The sequence below is a fragment of the Vipera berus genome, assembly GCF_964194415.1.
Source record: "Vipera berus genome assembly, chromosome: 2".
NCBI lineage: Eukaryota > Metazoa > Chordata > Lepidosauria > Squamata > Viperidae > Vipera > Vipera berus.
In genome coordinates, this window is record NC_138203.1 from 169233150 (window position 1) to 169258234 (window position 25085).

The 25085-nt window shown below is 39.6% G+C and overlaps 1 protein-coding gene across 1 annotated transcript in view; it reads right to left on the minus strand.

Moving 5' to 3' along the window:
* GRB2 (growth factor receptor bound protein 2) overlaps positions 1 to 25085 on the minus strand; it is a gene marked incomplete at its 5' end in the record, with an annotated part of 65921 nt that overhangs the window by 5865 nt on the left and 34971 nt on the right. Inside the window, 1 exon segment of the mRNA XM_081319628.1 lies at positions 8263 to 8360. Coding sequence (XP_081175754.1) covers positions 8263 to 8360 — 98 coding nt within the window.

Below are 25085 nucleotides of genomic sequence, written 5' to 3' on the forward strand. Positions count from 1 at the left end.
TCCCGAGCAGCAACCTGACAAACAATATCAGCTAATCTGTTTTTGGAATGGGAATACAGGCCATAACTGTTTAACTTGAGAAATGTTGGTATGGTGCCATTTTCAGAATTCATAGTCTAGCATCCTTATAAATTCTGAGGCAGTATGGAGTCTTAAAATGTTAAAGAAAATCCTTAGCTATGTTTTAAAAGTTGAGAAAGATGGAATTATAAGAATACAAAAGATTCTCGCCTAGTTACTATGTAATACTTGGTGTTAATAAATGTTCTCAATTCTCCAACAAACCAAATCAGTTTTGTTGATGAAGTTATATCAAGATTCCCATCATTACCAAATCAGCCCTTGTATGGAATGGTAGAATATCTACAAAAATATGACAAGCAAAAGGAGAAGAATCAGTAAAGGTTCTAACCAAGCAATGACAGCAGATCTGGAGAATGACGCAGTTGACAATAGATTGGGAAGAGGTCAATCTATATATCCATAACAAAAAAAAGGAGACTTAACAGATTGTGCAAACTACTGTACACTGTATTAATTTAAACACTATAAAAATAATTCTTAGACTCATCCAATGCAGGTTAGACTTTACATGGAAAAGAAGATGACAGATGTTCAACCTGACTTTAGAAAAAGTGAAGGAAGACTAACATTGCTATTGAGGTACTTTGAGAAAAGCAAAGAATACCAAAAAGAAGTCAGAATATATTTCATATTGAGCTGAAAGGCCTCCAGTTGTGTTGATTATGTCAAGATGTTGAGTATACTTAGGAAAATGGAAATCTCAGAACATTTCATTGTTTTTATGTAAAACCTATACATGGATCAAGATGTCATAGGCCAGGGATAGGCAAGCTTGGCTCTTTTATGACTCATGGACTTCAACTCCTAGAATGGCTGGCTCAGGAATTCTGGGAGTTGAAGTCCACGAGTCAAGCCAAGCTTGCCTATCCCTGTCATAAGCCAATATGGCAAAACAGGTTGGCTGCAGGTTGGCAAAGTGAGACAAGTAATATACTCTCCCCCTATTTATTCAATCTATATGCTCAATATATACTATACTGGGGTATGGTAGATTGGAAAAAGATGAGTCAGGGTCTAAAATTGGAGAAAGAAACTTCAATAATCTGCATTATGCTGATAACAGTAGCCTGAATGCTGAAAATGCAAAAGATCTACAAGCTCTAGTAATAAAAGTCAAGGAGCACAGTGAAAAAAATTGGACTAAAATTAAGTATAAAGAGAACCAAACTAATGACAACAGATAAAACAAACAGCGTTTGGATGGACACTGAAGACAATGAAGTGGTAGAAAGCTTCTGCCTTTTAGGACCAACAATTAACAGTAAAAGTACAGTTTCACTGAAATACTTGTACTGCAACATAACCTTCCTTTTAATAATCAGAGCTCTGACAGGCAAGTTTAGAGATTAACTGTTTTCACTCCAAACTACAAGGAGGGAAGTCTGAGAGCTAGCACTTTCCCAATATTTGGGATGTCCCACAGAAAAAGATCAAGACTTGCTTTCTCTTGTTCCAGAGTACAAGACATGGAATTAAAAATATAGGAAGGTGGATTCTGATTATTAGGGAAAAATCCCCAACAGCCCAGGGAGACTGTGGTTTATTTCATTCAATGTGTACAAGCAGAGATTAGATATCCATCTGCCTGCGATGCTTTCACTTGAATTCTCAAACTGAGAAGTTTGGACTTGATGGTCTAACAGTCCCTTCCAACTCTGTGCCTCAATGACTCTAATCATCACTTGCTGCATTCAGCTATAAATTCTTAATCTAATTTGGGTTGGCATCCTGATTTAAATGATTGAGCTACAAAGCAGAAAGTCTCCCGGATGAATCATACCAGAAACTCTTTACAGCCTGAAGCTTCTGTCCCTCTCTTATCTCCAACAGGGTGATATGAAGACTAACTTGCAAGTTTAAATACCGTAATGTGCCCAAACAGCTGAAAAGTTATCATGCTGTTGCCTTCTGTTAGAAGAGATTTAAGAATTAGGAAAACCTGGATCTTACCAGACCTAATAAAAAATACAAGTTTGGTGGATTACTTCCCAGCATTACATCATCAAGAGAATTGCATTTGTCCAATCTTTGTTTGGTTAGAAACTGCAGGAATTGCCAAAAAGCTGGTTTTACTTTCGTATCGGCTCCATGCAATAGTTTGCTTTTTTTTCAGAAGTAAACTGAATTTTCTTACAAACTTTGTTGCAAAAACAAATTCATCTCTTGCAAATATATAGTGATTCAAACAAAATAGAACTGTACTGTATTATTTATTTTGTTTTACTTTATTTTATTTTTTAAAAATTGCGTGACTCATTCTCAGTGGCCCCAGGTAGCTTACAAAGATAAACATTTCATTAAAAAAAAAGCGTGATAATCTCCCACCCCACCCTCGGCAACAACAATCAGTCAATCAAATAAGCCACTTGATGGGCTCTATCCCACTCTGTGTTCCTTGGTCCACTTGCAAAACCAGGTCTTGGGGGGCCTTTTGAAAAAGTGTCCAAGTGGGGGCCAATCTTATCTCCATGAGGATGATTCCTGGACCACAGGGAGAGAGCTACCTCGGAGAAGGCTCTTCTTCCCACTAGAAGTACCTCAGGAGACGGAAACCACAGAATTCCTTGCCTCCCCAGTCTGGCAGATGTGACCAGGAGAATAACCATCAAATAATTTGGCAAATATGTAAACTTAATTGTGTGATCTGTTGTCTAAGTAAATCTAAGGGCATATATAGATTGGGTGTTTACAGCTCTAGCAAAAAAAATATGTTTCAGTTATACACACTGACCTAAGTTTTTGGCTCCAAAATGTAGCAATTATTATTTATTCCAATCACCGCCAAAGAACCTCTGAGTCTGTTTGTGGTCAGTCACTATGGTGCCACATTATGCAGGGCTCAATTCGTTTCACATTCAGCATGTGAAGCATGTCAATAGAATGTAATTTTAGGCATGCTATTTGTTATTGGAGTCAGCCAATTCAAAACCACACCACGCTATTTTACCCAATGAGCAAAGCAAACTAACTGAAAGCCAAGACTTACTCATTGCAATTTAACTCCATTAAATAAAAAGATGCTGAGTTTATGATCCATTCAGCATTTTTAAAGTAGTGCCTAAAATCTATTTTTCCTCATTATCAAATTTTAACCTAGTATAAAATGTAGGAGATCTATACTGTAGTTCAGGGGTGTCAAACTCAATTTCATTGAGGGCCGCATCAGCATTGCGGTTGCCCTCAGGGGGCCAGGTGGGTATGGCCAGGGTGGGTGTGGCCTACTGGATGGGCGTGGCTAGAGGGGGTATGGCCTACTGGGTGGGGATGGCCAACTCTACATCGTTCACATCAAGGGTGCCTATGGGGGCCTGGGCAGGAGTGGGACAGATCTGAGGGTCTCTGGCAGAAGGAGGGTCTCTGGGCCAGGGCCAAGGCAGTGGGGGCCGTTCCCTCACTGTTTCCAGGATGGCTTCGTGGGCCACATGAAATCACTTCGTGGGCCGGATCCGGCCCCCGGGCCTTGTGTTTGACATGTCTGCTGTAGTTGCTCCAAGCTTATTAAGAAGGAAATATCTCCACCTCGCAGGAGCTCTTCTTTTTTGGGTGGAACTTTGGAATTAAGCAAATAACATATTTATAATTTTGGGGGTTTAATGTACAGACAGTTATTTTCAACCCTGGCTGAAACAGCACTTTGCTTTATTATTATTATCCTAGGTAAAACAACACCTATCCAACTGTACTTTAGAAGTATACTCCAGAATGGTTGGCAGAACAAAATTGGTCAGTTGAGAGAAGTTTTGAATATATATTTTAGAAGTCACAATAGAAATGAGGAAACAATGTTATTATTTATTTATTTATTTTAAAATAAGAGTACAGGTATTCCTCCTTTAATAACAGCCTTGGGGGACAGTGACTGCTTGCACTCATGACAGTGATGAAGAAATAACTTTGTAATCAATTCTTGCATTTACGACCTTCACAGGTTTGTAAAAGCAAAGGAAAGCTGAAGTAAGGTCAAAAGCACAATCACCATTTCACTTAGCAACCACTTTGTTAAAAGACTTGAGTTGTCAATCCCAATTGTGGCTGCAAAATGAGGACTACCTCTCTGTTTTATTCTAGTGCATTATTGGGAAAGGATAAAAATAAAGGATTACTTATTTAAATAGGGTTAACATTTATTTAAATATATATAATTATAAAGCTTGTACTTTTTAAATTTATTGAACTTTAATGTCTTAAGTAATCTCCTACATTTAAGTTTTGGGTGGCATAAACTAACGGCTGTTAAACCATTGACTAATAAAACAAGTGCTTAATTAGCTAACAATGATAGTATGGCACCCTACAGATACTGGCCTTTTGTAACCTAATTTCAATGTAGTTTGCCTCTGTTAACCTCACTGTTTCTTGTGCTTTGAAATTACCTCCTGAATCATCTGAGAAAGTGCTAAAACAGGTAATTAGAAATGTTGGCCTACTGGCCACATTTGGCCAGCAATACTTCTCATTCAGCCCAGTGTCTCCTTTCAAGCCTAGTCCTTCCTCCATGGCCCTGGAGCAGGGGTCTTCAAACTTGGCCCTTTTATGACTTGTGGACTTCAACTCCCAAGAATTCCTCAGCCAGCCTTCAACTCTTGGGAGTTGAAGTCCACAAGTCATAAAAGGGCCAAGTTTGAAGACCCCTGCCCTGGAGCACAGCTGAGCAAACTCTGCTTTCCAAGAACTGCCTGTTGCTCCTAAAAACAAAATCTTTCTTAACAGAAGAATGTGTGTACATGCGCGTGCACGCATGTACACATGTGCTTGTGTACGATCCTGAGAGGTTGTCCAGGACAAGATGTTTAGGAGCAGAAGTGGCTACAGTTCCCTTTTGCTATTCCCTGCCATTCCAATTGTTTACTGAATATGGGATGCAGGCAATCATTCTGGGGTGCAGTGGGGTACTATACAAGTCTCTCTTTTGCCTACAGGACTGGCAAATACTCCCCTTCCTTTTCTACCTGCTTGTTCTCCTCGAGAAGAAAAGCAAAATTCTAACCCACAGATAGAGAATTTGTAGCCATTCGAGTGTTCCTGAACTCCCATCCCCATCAAGCCCCAGTCAGCATGTTCCAATTGGAGGAATGAAGAGAGGACCCCTACCTCTACCTCTACCCTTATACCTACAAAAGTTAGACTAATCTGAAAGGGAAAAGATAAAAAGAAAAATACAGGTAGTCCTTGACTTACAATAGATTCATTTAGTTGTAACTGTTTGAAGTTACAACGGCACAAAACAAAACCCGACTTATGACCACTTTTCACACTTACAATCGTTGCAGCATCCCCACGGTCACATGGTTAAAATTCAGTTGCTTGGCAACTGACTCTTTTATTAAGGCTATATGATCCCTTTTCGCAACCTTCTAACAAACAAAAGTCAGTGGAAAAGCCAGATTATGTTACTAACTTAACAACTGCAGTGATTCACTTAACAGCTGTGGCATGAAAAGTCGTAAAATTCACTTAACAACTTTTCACTTAACAACAGACATTTTCGGCTCAATTGGGGTCGTAAGTCCACAACTGACCAGGGAATATTTGGTTCATGTTTCTGTGCAACTAATTTATTCCCTTCGAACACTCTGAAGACAATATTATTTTTTTGTCTTTCTTGATTTTCAGGCTCTGGAGTTACACTGAAAGATATTTTGAGGAAGGGCAATATTAATCTGGACTTATTCTCCTGTAGGACTAAATCTGATAGTTGGAAGGGGCCAGTTAGCTCAATTCCAATTCTCTGCTAAGCACAGTAATCCAAATTAAACCAGACAGACAGAGGGCTGTCTGGCCTCTGCCTTAACAGGTGCAATGAAAGGGAAGCGACTACCACTTCCTTGGCTCATTTGTTCCACGCCAAAATGCTATTCTTATCTTTGAGAAGACTTGGGTTTAGATGCCATATGATTTTACAGCAGAGCAATCAAATTTTGGATCATTGAGACATTTGTGGGATATTCGAGGGTGGAGAAGATAACTTCAGAGAGTGAGTTTGGTGTAGTGATTAAGGCACCAGGTTAAAACTGGAAGACCCTGAGTTCTAGTCTTGCCTTAGGCATGAAAGTGGGCCAGTCACCCACTTTCCCACCCTAGGAAGGAAGAATGGCAAACCTCTTCCAACCCCCCCCCCCCAAAAAAAAAACACCTTGCCAAACAAATTTCAGGGATCAGTTGCAAGCAGTTGCCAGGAGTTGACCTGAAAGTAGCCCTCCCCCAGGAGAATATTAGGTTGTAGAGAATGAAAGGCTAAGGTGGCAAAAGCAAAAGAAAAGAGAGTGATTTCTTGGATTGCTCTGTATTCTTCTGATGTCACCTCTGAAGGCAAAGTATAGAAAAAAAAGGTGCCTGGCTCCGACTTGATATTCAGTTTAGATTCCATTATACATATGAATTAAGAAACAGCTTCTTACAAATAAGAAATATTAATCACAAAATTTTAAAATGTCAATTTCTACAATGTATTCCATCTTCAGTAACAGATAATTTCTGGGTGTTGTTGTAGTAGGGTATTTCTTAGAGCAATCAACACTTGTGGAAGCCAGAAATGAGTGGAAAAATGGTAGCAGGGAAAGCAGGACAATGGGCACCCTAAAACCTAAGAGAAGTAGAGATGAGAAGGAACAAAAGAGGAAAAATATAAGTAGTAAGAACAAAAATGAAAAGCAGAGAGAGTTCAGTACTAATGCTCCACTGGGATCATTTTTCAGTGAAAGCTTTGGAATGATACTGCATTGTTTGTTAGGCAGGACATACGCTTAATGTTTTTCCTATAATGATGTTATTTCTATTAACAGCTTAATGAGTGTGAAGCTGCTATTAACATTTTTCAGTACAGAGACCACGGCAATGCTTACATTTACTACACATCAAGACAAACACTCTACGGCGCTTTTCCTATTGCTGACATGTCACACAAACTAAGGTTTTCTATAGACTCTGTATAGATGTACCAACAATAATGTTGTCACCGATGAAGGAAAGAAATAAGTACAGGAAAGAATTTTAGTTCAAAAATTTGTTCCCTCGGCTTTCTTTTGAATAGTTACATCACCACCGTTAGTAGACTAGAATCAAATATTGTACTGGATGAATAGCCATAACTGCAGCAAAAGCAACAACCTGGGCTTAACTGCTGATTCTGCAATACTAGCTATGAATGCACTAACAAGGAACTCAGCTTCGCATGATCTACTTCTCTGCTGCCAATGTAAACAACCAACTTCTGCTCCTAGCTTCACTCTTCAGCTTGATGGCACTTTCTATTCAAAATTGTGTAATATATTAGATCATGTTTTTTCTCATAAGACTGAAGATATTTTTCTTTGGAGAAACAAATCAGAAGATGTAATCTTCACCTTTTTAACTTAGTGTGTTTTCAAATGAATTTTTGGCTGGAGTTATCACCTAGAACCTCTACTTTAATGGTAGGAAATCTGAATCCCTCCTAGATTAAAATTTCCATGAGTCATAGCAAGCATAGCAAGTGACCAGTTATTGCGAGAGTTGCTGTTCAAAATATCTTGAGGGCACTGTGGCTTAACTGTGTTACAATATAGATCCAAAAACTGTGACAAAATAACTCAATACTTTTTATAAAACAATAATTACTCTACTACAGGTAGTCCTCGACTTACGACAGTTCACTTAGTGACCATTTGAAGTTACAATGGCACTGAAAAAAGTGGCTTATGACCATTTTTCACACTTCCGACCACTGCAGCAGCCTCACGGTCACATGATCAAAATTCAGATGCTTGGGAACTGACTCATATTTATGCAGTGTCCTGGGTTAATGTGATCCTCTTTATAACCTTCTGACAAGCAAAGTCAATGAGGAAGACAGATTCACTAACAGCCATGTTCCTAGCTTAAAAACAGCCATGTTACTAGCTTAAGTGAATTTACTTAACGACTGTGGCAAGAAAGCTTGTAAAATGGGGCATAACGCACACAACAAATGCCTCACTTAGCAACAGAAATTTTGGAATCAGTTGTGGTTGTAAGTTGAGGACTACCCGTACATTGGTCAGTCTTGTCTCAGATTTATAAGCAAATATGCATTTATTTATTCACAAAGTTGCTTTTGTATTGCTCTCTGCATTGTATTTTAATAAAGAATCTTATTCCTTTCACCACAGCTCAATCAGTAAGAGTGCCAAATAACTGAGGAAACAGTAATACTTTACTTACGGATGTGGTTTCATTTCAATATAATTTTTGGGAATGAAGCCATCTTTGCCATTGAGTTCTGCCTTGTACCAATTTTGATCGCATTCTTCATTCAAAACCTGGAGAAAGGGGAAAGAAAGACAGGTTTCATTTCTGGATAACATGCTAACAATGCACACCATTTCAGGTTTATTTTGCTAACGGTCAGCTAGTAACTTAGCTTTCTAAGATTGTATTTATGGGATAATTAAGTACACACCCAATTTGCCAGTTCCATATTTAGTCTTTCAGTTTCACCATTTAAGAGTTGGTTAACGTAAATCAGATGTTTAAATGTCAAAGTTTATTCTGGAACTCACCATGAAACACTGAATTAGCAAGTTAATAAGAATACAGCTTCACTACTCCAGGAGGATAAAGGAATGAGTGCATCACACACACCAAGTTCTAATAACAAAAATCTATGGTGTAGAACAAATTTATATTATAGTCACCCCTCAATCAAGCTGTACAGCTCCAGTCTTAAACACATGATTCTTTCAAACCTAGTGTTTCCCTCTCCCCCTGCCTGAAACATCCACAGAGTACTTTCAAATGAGAAAGCAATTATTTTTACTACATGCCCCAAAGGTATATTTTATATGCATGTATTGCTAATTGAAAAGAGTAAAAATTCCACCCACAAATATCCTTATCCCCCCACCATGGGATTTCTTTTTTAACCAGTCAATAAAAAGTCTACAGCAAACCATTGCACCTTTTAACAGTTTCTTTTAAACATTGAGAAGAGAAAAAACAATATTCATTCCGAAGTCAAAAATTATGTAAATATAATACTCCATATAAAATCATTACATAAGGAAATTAGAGAATGCGTCTTGTGCTTTAATTTTATTCTAGCGTATACAATAGTTCAAAAATACTGTCAAGTGTAGCTCTGAATTACCAGGGTAATGTCAGGGACAAACAATCAGGATAATGCAGCACAGAACATTTATTCAAGTCTATACACAAGAATCTGTTCAACTAAAGTTCAATACTAAATTAGTGCTAAATAAGGGTCAACAGAATTCACGAGGGGTTTGACTTGGAGCACTTGTGCAAATGCAATAATTCTAACCTGTTGATGTGTTTAACTCTGCCCCCCAGGTCTGCCTGCTCTTCTACAGTAATGTTTGTAGTATTGTGCAGTGGTACACTAATGCTTATGTGCACTCAGTCCCAAAGATACTGAGCATTTCTTTTCTTTGTTAAAATCTGTTGCTTATTAACTACTGAATATAGCTTTATGGAGAGTTGTTACTCGGTTGAAAATTTAACATGAGTACTGTACTTTCTAGAACAGACTTCTATAATGTATTATTTGAGGGGAAATGAGAGATTATAAACAATGAGGATAACAGCTGTAAACATGTCATAGGTTAGAACTCTATCTCTAGTCCACTTAGGACACTTAAAAATGGGCCAAAAATAGGTGCCTATAGTTGCTTATTAATGCTTTCAATTTCCTATTAATTTTCACACAGTATAGCCATGCCCTACATAGCAATCATCCTGAACTAGAATACTAGAAAATAAACCTGCCCTTTTTAAAAAAGTGCACAGCTACAGGATTTCAAGAATGCTTTGTGCATCATATTTGCAACATGGTGTATGGCTATCGTTGAAAGTCAGCAACATGTCTTCTAATGGAGCAAAACTCACTAATTAAATCTAACCAAATTATTGGGCAGTGAAGCAATTTCTTTCATGTTGGAAGATCTCCAATTAGGCTAGTTTTAGCAGTTACATTTGAGTCATGTGTAGAGCAATGCTGAAACTGCTTAAGACTCTAGTCATCAGGTCCTCAGTTGGGCAAGAAATTTCTCATCAAGACAAGCCGACCTCTTCTCGTGGTAATAAGAAAAGGCCAACTTTTAAAATTAATACCCTAAGAAATTTGGATGTTCTGATAAGTAAGCAACATATGTGTGCAATCAATGAGTCTTGTTTTTACTTTTAAAAGCAACAGCTTTTGGATCAGTTCTTTATCACTGAGCAAGAATACTGGTGGAAATCCCTCTCTTAAACTTTTCTTTACTTCATGGAGAAAGTATGATGACGTCACCTATCTGGGTAATGAAACATTTGCAAGAAAACAACCAAGCTCAGAGAGCACCAAGTTCAGAAGATTAATTTTCAGATAATTGAGGGCCATCCTCAAAATAGTCAGATCAGTGTGACTAGGGGGAGACAAGGAATAATTGGATTAATATTCCATTTCTGAACACAATAGGTTCTGTACTATAACGTATTTGTTTCTCTACATTATTCTTCCAAGTTGTGATCTTCTAGCTAGGAATGGAAAAACAAGCTAAAATAAAAAGGAATCATCACATGCTTAGATTAGGATCTCCCCCCCCCCAAAAAAAAAGCTTCATGATCTTTGCAAGGTAGGGTCAGCTGAGAAAGGCCACGGAGCTCCTTATCTGGTGAAACCAAGATGCCAGGAGACCATGCTTTCTTGAAGCTGGAAATGGTACACATGCTTCCCTGAGGAAAACCTAGGCCTCCTATACACCATAACAAAAGTTTAATACAAGCAATGCTGTTAGAGATTCAGCTACAATAAAAAATATATCAGATTTAGACAATACACTTCCTATGTCATACTGCAACATGTTTTGAACTAAATACGACCCTATGAAAAACGAATGCAGAGTTGAGCTTTGGAATGACTTCAAATACAGCTTTCTGTCTTTCATGTGCAGAACATTTCTATTTCTACATTTTACTCATCGTAGATTTTTGGAAACACGTTTCCTGGCTCTCGAGGGTAGCTGAGGTACATCTCTATTGAAATTCAGCTTGCTGACCTGAACACACAGACCAGCTGTAAATCTGAGGGTTTCAGTGTTCAAGGGAACATTATCTCTCGCTTTTATATGCCAACTCAGGGTAGAATACATGAAGAGGCAGGGAAGGGACATCTGAAGACCTCATGATTATATCTATATAATTTTGGGGGGCGACCAAGATGCAAACACTTCATCACTACTGTCTTCTGTATGTTTGTTGTTGTTTTTTCCAATTTCTATGATATGTCCTTTATATTCTTTGTTAGTCATCCCTTGGGGGTATAACCAGGCCTGATCCTACTTAGCTTTTCAATATCAGCCAAGGTTGGCTAGGAGTTCCACCTAGCTGGGCAACATATCCTCCAATTTTATCCTTGTAACCATTTGTTGCAACCAACCCTAAGTCATCAAGACATTTCCTGATTGAATGGGGCCAGATCCTGGCTCATCTTGTCTCACACACACTAAACTGATACCTGAATTTCATTATGAGGCATGATTAACTATGAGGGAATCTTTCAACTCTAGAGGGTTTAAGAAGAGAGCCTCTCACTTCTCATTAGCAGCCTAAATGGAAATATCACCAATGCTGATAATAAGACAACTTAAAAGCTGCCAGAAAGTAATTCCATTCTACAGTAGTGGTATTGAACATGACAGCTAAATTTTGAGTTGCATTTATAATAATAATAAGTTGGAAGGGACCTTGGAGGTCATTTAGTCCAACACCCTGCTCAGGCAGGAAACCCTATACCGTTTCAGACAAATGGCTGTCCAGTCTCTTCTTTAAAACTTCCAGTGTTGGAGCATTCATCACTTCTGGAGGCAGGTTGTTCTACTGATTAATTGTTCTGTCAGGAAGTTTCTCCTTAGTTCTAGGTTGCTTCTCTCCTTGACTAGTTTCCATCCGTTGCTTCTTGTCCTGCTTTCAGGTGCTTTGGAGAATAGCTTGACTCCCTCTTCTTTGTGGCAGCCCCTGAGATATTGGAACACTGCTATCATGTCACCCCTCGCCCTTCTGTTCGTTAAACTACACATACCCAATTCCAGCAACCGTTCCCTATATGTTTTAGCCTCCAGTCCCCTAATCATCTTTGTGCTCTTCTCTGCACCCTTTCTAGAGTCTCAACATCATTTTTACATTGTGGTGACCAAAACTGGATGTAGTATTCTAGGTGTGGCCTTACCGGCATTGTAAAGTGGTATTAGTACTTCACGTGATCTTGATTCTATCCCTCTGTTAATGCAGCCTAGCACTGTGTTGGCTCTTTTGGCAGCTGCAGTACACTGCTGGCTCACGTTGAAGTGATGATTGTCTACTAGGACTCCGAGATCCCTCTCACAGTTACTACTATTGAGCAAGGTACCACCTATACTATACCTGTGCATTTGATTTTTCCTGCCTAAATGTAGAACCTTACCTTTTTCACCACTGAATTTCATTTTGTTAGATAGCGCCCAGTGTTTGAGTCTGTCCAGATCCTCCTGTATTTTAAGCCTATCTTCTGGAGTATTGGCTATTCCTGCCAGCTTGGTGTCGTCTGCAAATTTGATGAGTTCCCCATCTATCCCCTCATCCAAATCGTTGAAGATGTTGAAGAGCACTGGGCCCAGAACAGAACCCTGGGGCACCCCATTACACACTTCCCTCCATGTAGATGCGGTTCCATTGAGGACCACACGCTGAGTACGGCCTGTCAGCCAGCTACGAATCCATCTGGTGGTGATGCTATCTAACCCACATTTTTCTATCTTATCAAGTAGTAGGTTGTGATCTACTTTATCGAATGCCTTACTGAAGTCCAAGTAAATTATATCTACAGCATTCCTCTGGTCCACTAGTTTTGTCACTTGGTCAAAGAATGCAATAAGATTTGTCTGGCATGATCTGTTTTTGACAAACCCATGTTGACTTTTAGTGATGACTTTGTTTGCATCAAGGTGTTCGCTGATTTGTTGTTTGATTATCTTTTCCAGAATCTTCCCAGGTATTGAGGTCAAGCTGATAGGTCTGTAGTTTCCTGGATCTATTTTTTTCTCTTTTTTTGAAGATGGGAACTACATCAGCTCTCTTCCAGTCCTCTGGTAGTTCCCCAGTGCTCCAGGATCTTTGAAAAATATAGTTCAGTGGTTCTGAGATCACATCTGCCAGTTTCTTCAGAACTTTGGGGTGTAATCCATCTGGTCCTGGTGATTTGAACTCGTCTAGGCTGGACAGGTGCTCACTTACCATTTTCTTGCCTATCTTAACTTGCGTTTCTATTCTGTTTTTTATGGCACTGGTTTTGGTAGGTTGGACTGTTTTTTCCCTTTGTGTAAAGACAGATGCAAAAAACGAATTAAATAGTTCTGCTTTCTCCCTGTTGCTTCTCGCACCTTCTTGCCATTTCCCCCCACTAATGGACCAATCATTTCCTTAACTTTTTTCTTGTTTTTTATATGTTGAAAGAAGCTTTTTTGTTATTTTTTACTTTGGTCACAAGTCTTAGTTCATTTTGAGCCTTAGCTTCCCTCACTTCATCTTTGCAGGCACGGGCTATTTGCTGATATTCTGCCTTAGTTATCTGCCCCTCTTTCCACTTCTTATACTTGTCCTTTTTATCTTTCAATTTATCAGAGAGTTCTTTATGCAGCCATGCTGGTTTCTTTTGAGAGCTGTTATTTTTCTTCTTTGTTGGTATTATGCTAGACTGGGCCTTTATTTATCTCACTTTTCAAAATTTCCCAAGCTTCTTGAGAGTTGTTTTCCCCTTTAGGATTCTCATCCATGGAATTCTTCCCAAGGTCTCTCTAAGTTTATTGAAATTAGCTCTTTTGAAGTCCAAGACTCTAGTTTGGCTGTGTTCTATTGCTTGTGCTTCCACAATGTTGAATTCCAATATTGCGTGATCACTTCCCCCCAAGGTTCCTGTGGCTTCAACGCTTTCTATCTTTTCATCTCTGTTAGTGAGAATTAAATCCAATATGGCTAATCCCCTAGTTCCCTTCTCTACTTTTTGGGAGAGAAAGTTGTCTGCTAGGTTTGTCAGGAATCTGTTTGATCTTCCACTTGGTGTAGAGTTTGTCTCCCAGTTGATATCAGGGTAATTAAAGTCCCCCATTACTATTGTGATGTGCTTCCTACATACCTTAAATAGCTGACTAGCAAAAAGTTCATCTATTTCCTCTGCTTGGTTGGGCGGCCTATAGTATACACCTACGGCAATGTCATTCCCCCCCCCTTTTATATTGACCCAAATGCATTCAAGTTTACAGTTTTCATCATTGTTGTGCTCTATTTCTGTAGAGATAAAGTTATTTCTTATATAGAGAGCAACTCCACCTCCTCTTTTGTTTAGTCTGTTTCTTTTAAATAGTTTAAATCCCTCTAGCTGTGTGTTCCATTTGTGGGTTTCGTCCCACCATGTTTCTGTAATGGCAACAATATCATATCCGCCCTCATTTACCTTATATCAGTAGTTTCACTATTTCACAATTATTCAAGAAGAGGCAACTCTAGAGATGAAATCATTTACCATATCTTCTCTCATTCATATACAGATCTTTAAAACAAGATGAAGAGTAGTTTGTAGCAAACAAGTAGCATATTATGCACTGGAAATTGTTATTAAAGGAAAATGAGAAGCCAAGTTTATTTTAAATTATTTTGCTAGAGTCCTGAATTGTCCTGGGTATTACAAATAAAGTCAATAAGCCATTTACTGGATATCCATTTTCCCCTTTTCATACATAGTTGTAAGATTTTCCCCCCCTGCAAACGTACTTGAAAAGTTCAGTCCTCCCCATAGCTGCAAGTTAAATTCCAAGAACTTCCCCATAAACAGCTTCTTAAAAAGAGGAAGCAGATCTTTCTAACAGAGAAGTGGGTTTTCTGTGTAAAGCCTAAGGCAGTAGCAGTTTATAACTAACTCTAGCATTTGGGATTTTATCTAGGAAACAGAAGACAGTACATCCTTCCTTATTTCAAAATCAATCTTCATTTATTAGCGGCAACAAGGAATACTGTGTTTATATAGGGAACAGTGCAAAGAAACATCTGATTAGTTGTGTCCCATACACACCAGTTGTTTTGGCCAGTTAGTCCTTCATGGAAGAAGTCATAATTAATACAAAAGAGATTAAAAATAATATCTCAGGAATACCTGGCTTATCTACTACATCTGCTACAGTACTAAGTACAAATTAGTTAATCCTTGAAGCAAGCAGATGAAAGTGGACAAAAAAATCTATTTCTTGTTTTTTTGTTTTTTTCCTTAATTTTTTCCTCTTGCTTTAGGGCTTCTTAATTTCTCTTTGAATTTCTAATACATTGATTTCTTTAATTTTATATTATGTCACAATCTGCAAGCCAGAATACTTCCCTCCCCTCCTCTTTCTCCTAGTAATAATGAACTGATTTTTTTTTAAAGTTAGGAGTATATGTACACCACCTGTACTTAGGGTAAATATCTTCAACACTGATACTCTTATACTTACAACACTATACTTGAGTATAGAAAACCAAGTAACAAAGACATTTCCCCGGGTGACACAGCATTTATCCAAACAACTGCACTCTTAAGGGATCTTTCTGTGCCTTGGCAAATTATGAATATTTTGCCACTTCAATAAAAGTGACATGGGGTTTTTTGTCCCAGGCATTCTCCACAAAAATCTCTCAAAATCTTATACATTCTTCAAACCCTCATTTTTTTTCAAACTGACTCTCCAAATCAGGCAAAATCTTAAGTACGAATGTTGAAATAGTTTTGGTAAATTAATGTTTAATGTTTAGCAACTAACAATTTTAATATTACTATTTCTTAGTTTAACTGCACTGTGGACTGTTTTAGACCAATCAGCCTTGTACAACTCCCAGAATGTTATGATAAACCAGTGATAATCTTCGTGACACAATTGTAACACACATTCATTATCTTCTGTCTCTCTTCAGTGCCTTTTGCATAACACAGTACTTTCCACCAATTGTCACCAGAGGGAAAGTCAATGATCTACTAATTTAGGTCTTTTGTGTAATCCTCCATTATCTGCTACTTGTTGCAATTAAATTTAATGTTTGTAATATTTTTGTAATCTTCCTTTACAAGGATATGAAACTTGTAGCTCAGAAAGCAGGCAAATAAGTTAACTTTAAATCTGATTCTAAATAACAAACTTACCAAGTTTAAACAGATGTGTTTGTCTAAAAATGCTCCAAAGGGCATTAAAGATTCAAAGACTAGATAGAAAATATATGTTTAACTTATCTATGAACTGTTTTATGATTAACACAAATAATCTATATAGTATACAACAAAAAATGAATTTGCAAAATCCAGAAAGAAATTTACCAAAATTTACCATATGTATTTAAAATCTAAGAAAGTTGTATTATGAGTGTACGGTCACTCATGCGCTCGTGACCTCTCGCCTGGACTACTGCAATGCTCTCTACATGGGACATCCCTTGAAGACCACTCGGAGGCTCCAACTGGTACAGAATGCAGCCGCGAGAGTTGTCTTGGGAGTTTCCCGGTACTCCAATGTTACACCTTTGCTCCGCGAGCTGCATTGGTTGCCAGTTGTCTTCCGGGTGAGGTTCAAGGTTTTGGTTATGATCTTCAAGTCCTTACATGGCATGGGTCCGGGATACCTCGAGGACCACCTGCTGCCGGCGTCAACTCCCCTCCGCCCTGTGCGTGCCCACAGAGAGGGTCTCCTCAGGGTGCCTCCGGTCAGGGAATGTCGACTAGTGGCCCCCAGGGGGAGGGCCTTCTCTGTGGGTGCTCCGGCACTATGGAACCAACTGCCGGTTGAGCTCCGGATGGCATCGGACCTTCGCTCCTTCCGCCGCGGGCTGAAGACCCACTTTTTTGAACTAGCTGGTCTGGCCTGATGGGGAGGGTTTTTTAACGGGTTTTTTACTATTTTATTGTCATTGTATTTTAATTGGGCATTGGTTTAATCTCTTTTTAATTTTTGTACTGTTATTTATTTATATATGCCCTGTTAACCGCCCTGAGTCCTTCGGGAGAAGGGCGGTATAGAAATTGAATAAACCTAAACCTAAACCTAAATAAAAGATTTTGTCTAACTTTGTTTCTATTTGGAAACCAACTCGGGCTTCTTGCTAGAAATGGAAAGAAATGAATATTTAATTTTGGAATCTGTCAATTAGAATTGTTTATGGTTAGAGAAAAACATGTACTATTGATTTTAAGAGTAAGAGATTAATGTATACCTGTATTTTACAAAATAATGTTGCAAATTACTCTTCTCCCTTTTCCCTCTTTTTCTCTGCACCCCTGATTCTGCTTTTTTCTTTAACCTTTCTTTTTCTATATCTCCCTTTTTTCTTTTTATATTTTATCCTTTGCCGAAAGATAACATTTAAGAAAAAAATATCTAAGAATGTCCTGCACTGCACCTAGTTTTGTGACTCATTGAATAAAGGATTTTGTAAGAGGTTCTCTCCCAACCAACAGTCCTTAACGTAATGAGATCAGAATAATGAGATAACTGCAATCTGTCTCACACATATACAGCCAGACGTTCTATCTAATCATTCCATTCCCAACAAAAGAAGCACAACATAGATAATGGGCCAATTTCATAGGGGAAAAAACAGCATTGCAAGTTTACTCCCACAATTACTAAAGTCAGTCAACCTGTTTTGCCAGCTGCTTCAATTCTGATCTGTCCAAAATTATGAATTAGGAAGTTTTCAATTGCACACAATGAGAAATCTTTCACTAGCTATACGGTAGTAGTAAGTCAAAAAGAGGCTGGTAGCATCTTTTCTGATTAACAGATGTTATTACAAGGCATAGGCTTTTATGAGCTGCAGCTTTCTTCATGAGATGTAAATGGATGATCTCATATTACCATTTCTCAGAAATGCTATTGAGAAATAGATTTTGCATCTGATGGTGAGCAGCAGCTCACAAATGCTTACGCCTTTTTATATGTGTTTTATTGTTTAGGGCTATTTGGTTTAATTTCATTTTAATTTTTGTATATTATGTGTTGTTCTTAGTGTTTTAATTGCCCTGTACACCGCCCCGAGTCCCTTGGGAGAGGGGCGGTATATAAATCCAAATAAATAAATAAATAAATAAATAAATAAATAAATATAAAACATTTTAATCAGAAATATGCACCTATTAGACTCCACTTGATGTCCCCCCCCCTATAGATTAGCATAGCTCTCCCTTTTTTAATAGACTGGTCTCTTCTTGGTCACTAAAAATACACCACACAATATATTTCAGTGTACGTATTTTGTTTTGAAATCAAGCAAGAGAAAAGTTAGTTCTAAGCAACTGGCAATAAACCACTGGTTTGCACCCAAGTATGAAATAATATGTTGTTGTTGTTGTTATTATGATTATTAAAGTTCAACTATGAAATTATTGCTAAGAGGAATCTAAACACTGATCATAAGGTCAATCATGCTGACTGTACTATAAACATAAAACAACTTAAATACTGTAGAAAGGAACTTAAGTAAGAATAAATAAAAGAATAAATAAAAGCTTCCTCCTTCCGTAATGCATTCAAGATGGACAGTGATTAATATTTATATGTTACTTATAAGTAAGGGTGTAGGTCTATACATAAGTTGCATATAGTATATTTTAAATGTGTGTTATGTATGGATACACTTACAGAGCAAGCAACTAAATTTCATTTTTAATGTGCGCCGTTGTGCCCACAGGAAAAAATGACAATAAAGGTTATCTAATCTAATCTAATCTAATCTAATCTAATCTAAATATGATTACAAAAATAAATATCCAAATTATGTATTGTCCCCCAAATCTGAAAGTGAAATGCCTTTAACGTACTATGAATAAGATACTCCTTTTGGTAAAAGATGTGACATGTTTTCTGAGAATAGTACAGTGCAGTATTAGAACATAACGTGAAGGACATGATGAACTGTTTCAAAATATTCCAAGGAAACCTTGACATTGAGGCAGCCAGATGTGTTTTGAACCTTTCCTCCATGGTCTTAGACTTTAACTCCTCACCAAAATCTAACACAACATGCAATACAACTAAAGATACAATTCAGTACTAACTATTGGAAAATATAGACCACTAAAAAATAATTGGGAGAATTCCATCCCTTCATAGTGTAAAAAACAACAACAAATGTATCAAATAAGCATAAGAAAAGGCATTTTAAGCAAATTCCAAACTATCACCTGAACTAAATTAATTAAAGGGTTAACTTTGCAAGCTGCCAGAGTATGATTTCATATGGATAACACTATGGAGGAACAGATCACAGCCTGTAAAACAAAGATCTTAATTATATGATGTAGTACCAATCAACCTCTTTAATCCAAATGGCATCAAAGATCTTAAAGTGTGCTTTCAGAACAACTATCTCTGCAATAAAGATTTGTGTATTTTTTTGTTTTATTGCTGACCTTTCCTTGGAGTCAGAATTTTTTTATTCATGATGACTTTATCTAAATAAAATATAAAGTTCACCTGAGGGATTGCCTCTCCTAATGACATCTACCTGTCCCATTGGGTCAGGCAGGAGGGGCATGTTATGGGTTGCATCCACAAAGTGTCATCCGGAAGGATCCAGGAGAAGAAAGTTTATGCCATCATACCCACCCTTTGAAACCTGATTCCCCAGAACCTTAGATTGCTCTGGACCCTCCTGGCTTTAGGAAGGCCATGACGACATGGCTTTGTTGTTGTCTGTGTGTTTGTGTGTGTGTGTGTGTGGGGGGGGGAGTCTGGTAGCGATGGAGAGATTCTATAAAGGTTGCTAATGATGGTTATTTTTGTTGTTGTAATGTTGTTTTATTGATATTTTTATTTTTGTATACTTGTTTTTAAACTGTTTCTATTTGGTTGTTGCACTTTAATTATTGTGAGCTTCCAGAGTCAATTAAATGACTTACAAATGAAATCAATTTAAAAAGTAAAAGAAGGAATTTACTAGAGGAATCTATGAATCTATTGCAACTTTAAGGACACAGGTTAAAAAAAAAGTATGGACAACATGAAGAAATATTCTATAATGCTTGGCTTACTTTATCTCTTTCTTTGAATGTACTTATTATGTACTGTATGTAATAAAAAAGATTTAAAATAAAATTGCTCCAAAGCACTTTTACTAGTTTCTATTGCTCTCAAGTTTTTAATATTATATAATATGTACTTTTGTTTCTATTTTCTTCTACTTTCTCTACATTTATCCCTAAAAAGTTTTGATCCTGTCAAATATATGAAAAAGTAATTTAATTTCATTTTTAAAAGCAAGGATGCCAAAGCTTATGAATTCTTCATCATATTAACTGATCTTGTGGCTCTGTCTCCTATTTTCCAATGATTTTTCCCAGTGAGTTCCATTGTCTTTCTCTACACCAAACAAATACCATTTATTTATTTATTTATTTATTAAATTTTTATACCGCCCTTCTCCCGAAGGACTCAGGGCGGTGTACAGGGCAATAAATATCAAAATATAAATACAAAAGTTAAAAAAGAAGTTAAAAAGGATTAAAAATTATGCCCAATATAATACAATAATAAAACTGTGTTAAAACTAAATCCAACCCCAAACCCATCAGACCAGGCCAGATTGTTCAAATAAATAAGTTTTTAAATCGCGCCGGAAGGAGCGAAGGTCGGCGGCCATCTGGAGCTCAACCGGCAAGCGGTTCCATAGGTCTGGTGCGCCCACAGAGAACGCCCTCCCCCTGGGGGCCACCAATCGACATTCTCTGATCGGAGGCACCCTGAGGAGGCCCACTCTGTGGGAGCGCACTGGACGGAGGGAAGTTGATGCCGGCAGCAGGTGCTGCCGTAGGTAATCCGGACCCATGCCATGTAGGGCTTTATAGGTCATTACCAGCACCTTGAATTTCACCCGGAGGGCAACTGGCAACCAATGCAGCTCGCGGAGCAGAGGTGTACCATGACAACATTAGCTGAGAATATAAGTAGAGAAAACACTTCACTCTTTGCTTGAAGCTTTAAAACAAATGGGGCCAATTTTTACTCAAAATATTATACCAATGACAGATTCATCATTAAAAAATATATGAAGATTATAGGAGACTATTTTTTGCCCAGAATGTTGAAGTCCATGACTCACAAAGTACAAAACTGATATAGATAGAATAAGATGTATATGTATTTTTTTAAATCCCCCACATAAATAAAAATACCGATGACTAATTTAGTGGGTAGTTGAGTAATTCAGTCTACATTATCCTAAAAATAAGCATACATGCTACTGATTTATAGTTTAACGATGCTTTCGTATTGATTCCTAAAACAAAATTCCATCTCTTTTTATCCTCTGTATAGTATATAAATAGTAGGGATGTGCATGAAAAGGAAAGTTGTTTAGCTCTGAATTTGAAACAGCTGTGTTTCAGAAATTCTGCCAATCTCTTCTAAATTGATTGTGGGCTGGCAGGGACAAAATCCCAAACAATTTGCCCGTTCTGCTTCAATGGGAACAAAAAGAAAGAGACTTTCATTTAGTTTGGTCATAGGAACGCTACAATTTATAGCAAGCAAGCTTCATGGGCTGCTAAAATCGGAACCACCTGATAGCAGGCACGGACTTGGCAAACATCACTTTTCACTGCCATCGAATGGTTATCCAGATAGTTGCTAATGGAGGGGGATGCATCACCACCACCACTTACCTGGGACTGGAGGAGGAAGAAAGCTTCTCTTCCAGCATTAAACTCTTATCCGAACCCATCATGATACTAGCTGATGACAACACTGTTGCCTTCAAGAGGAATGGGCATGGTCCCAAATCAAGCTTCTTTCTTTGCATCAGCTCTCTACCTTCTAGACTAGCAAGCCCTAGGACTATTTGCTCTCTGGCTGGCCCTCTAATGTGCCCATCCATGGTTTATATTGTAGGAATCTGACAAGGAGGATAGAGTTTGGCTAATGTGCCTAGCTAACCCTACATTGTAGAATGGGAGGGATGGACAAGAAGCCTTAAAGGCAAGCCTCTTTTTAAAAAGAATAAAAAGGTATCATTTAATTTCCGTGCATACCTATCTAGGAAGCAGCAATGCTATCATCAGTGCCAGTTTACACAGGTAAAATTAGTCAGAAGAATTAACTCCCTCCCCAAAATGGCCTTATTAATGGGGAGGACATGTTTGGTTGGGGGGAAATGTTCTTTTCAACATGAAAAGTAAGGGTACAGGGAAGGGTAAGAGAATCTTTATTTCTTTCTCTCTCACCTTTCCAACCCCCACCCCCTCCAATACACCTAACAGAAACAAATTATAAAGTAAAATAAAAGGCTATATGAATGTTGCCACAAACTAAAACGACACTACTTATCACTATTTTACCACTGTCTCCAGTAACAGTGTAGGATTGTGTCCAATGGACCCACACAGCAATTTCTTCCCCCAAAGCTGTCTCTCCACATATTACCGTATATACTTGAGTATAAGCCGAATTTTTCAGCCCACTTTTTGGGCTGAAAAATTCCACTTCGGCTTATACTCCAGTGAACAAAAAAACTTACCGAGGACTTGTGCGCGGCCGAGGCTTTGGTGCTTCCGGGATCGCGCGCACCTCTCCCAAGCCACCGCCGTCCGGAGACCTGCCGAAGTTTGGGGAGGTTTGGGGAGGTGCGCGCGCACCTCCCCAAACCTCCCCAAACGTCGGCAGGTCTCCGGACCTCCGCGCCCTGCCTGCCTGCTTCTTTCCGCTGCCTGGCTGCCCTACGATGTAACCCGCTTCATGATCGAGTGCGACACCTGCAAGGACTGGTTTCACGGCAGGTAACACAAAGCGATCGGGCCTTTCCTCCCCCCCCTTTCCCTCCCCCCTCCCGCTCTAGGGCAGAGATCCCCTTCCTGCCGTGAAACCAGTCCTTGCAGGCATCGCGCTCGATCATGAAGCGGGTTACATCGTAGGGCAGCCAGGCAGCGGAAAGAAGCAGGCAGGCAGGGCACGGAGGTCCGGAGACCTGCCGACGTTTGGGGAGGTTTGGGGAGGTGCGCGCGCACCTCCCCAAACCTCCCCAAACTTCGGCAGGTCTCCGGACGGCGGCGGCTTGGGAGAGGTGCGCGCGATCCTGGAAGCACCGAAGCCTCGGCCGCGCGCAAGTCCTCGGTAAGCTCTGGGCGGTCACTTGCTTTGCGTCTCCTGAGGGAAGGGGGGGCGACTGGAGCGGGCGTGTTTCCTCGCCTGCTGGGCGCCGCGATTTGCCCGGGGAACGCGCGGGCCCCGAATGGCAGCGTGGAGCGAGGAAGCGGACAGCCAGGGCTTCCCCGAGAGCCGCGGCCACACAGGGTATTCCTGTGTATTCAGGCTTGCAAAATGGCGGATCGAGCCTCTGCTGGCGGCAGAGGCTTTCAGAGCGCGGATCCAGCCTCCGCCGGCGGCAGAGGCTTGCAGAACGGCGGATCCCAGCCTCGGCTTATTCTTGAGTCAAGAACTTTTCCCAGTTTTTGGGGGTGAAATTAGGTGTCTCGGCTTATACTCGAGTCGGCTTATACTCAAGTATATACGGTATTTCTCTAAGGCAGGGGTCCCCAATTCCCAGTTTGGGGACCAGTACCGGTCTGTGGCATGCCAGTAACTGGGCCGCACAAGCAAGCAAAGCCCCATCCGCGGGATGCAGGCAGCACACAAAACCACGCACCCTCTGATCCCTCTCTCCATGGAACTGGTCCCTGGTGCCCAAAAGGTTGGGGACCTCTGCTCTAAGGCAGTTAGACCAGAATGAGTCCTTTGGTGCCATGTATTCCTATAAGCTTGGTGCTTCACTCCAAAATGCCATTCAAATCACACAAACAGCAGTCAAAGCCAAGAACAGTGAAGACCTCTCCTACTGTCCTGGCCCAAACAGGAGAATGCAAAAGATAGTACCCCAATTTCAAGCAACTAAAACAAAACAGGAGTGCTCAAAAGCACTTCAGCTTGGAACATCTGTGTGCTTGGTTTATGCCTGAAACAACACAGCTCTGTTTTTGTTAGTAATAAAATTTAGGATCGACACAGAAGTTTCTTTGCTACAATTTTATTCCTATAAACACAGGCTTCCTAGAACATGTCGATCCTGACTTTTCAGAGCCTTTTTCTGTGTGCGTGTATGTATTGAGTTATTTGGATTTGGGGGCTGCCCAGTATCAAAAAGGCTGTTTACAATAATTAGAAACATACAATTTAAAGAAATATGACCCTTCGCTCCCTCCCCCCAACCCCCCCCACACATAAAGTAAAAAAGAGGGTCTCCATAAAAACCTTAACTGCTGCTCCTGTTAGATGGCAACAGTTAAAAGAGGGGACCTGAAGTACACCCACAGTGCCTGAGCATACCAGATAGGCAGAAACAGTTGGAGACAGGCAGTTCCTCAAATAAACAGGCTCTATATATCATGAAGGGTTTTTATAGGTGACAACCAGCATCTTGAATTGCATCTGGAAAACTATGGCAACCAATAAGATAAAACATGGGCCTAGCAAGGAATGCCTATTGCTCTCCCTGCCACTGCATTTTGGACCAGGTGTAGCTTCCATATAGTCTTCAAGGGCACCCCATGTAGAGTGCATTGCAATGGTCTAGTCCAGGGGTGTCAAACTGCTGGCCCATGGGCTGGACGCGTCACGAAGAAACCGCACCCACCCCATTGCCGGCAATGGGGAAAAAGTTCCGATACGTCACGTGACGTCACGTGATGTCACGAGTTTGACATGTCTGGTCTAGTCCTACAGTAGTGACATCAAAAGAACCTCCAAGCTGAGGAAAGGACAGAATTGGCACACAAGGTGAACATGTGTCAAAGTCCTCCCAGCCACAGCTGCTTCGTGCTCTCTGAACAGTAGCTGAGAGTCAAGGGGGGGGAAGAGACTCTCGAAGTTGGTTCCTAGTCTCAAAGGGGAAGGTATAATCCCATCCAAGAGCAAAGGTGGAAGTGACCCAGACGCCCAAATAACCATAGCTACTCAGTCTTGCCAGGACTGAACCAAAGTCTCTTCCTCCCCATCCAACCCTTGCTAGGTACT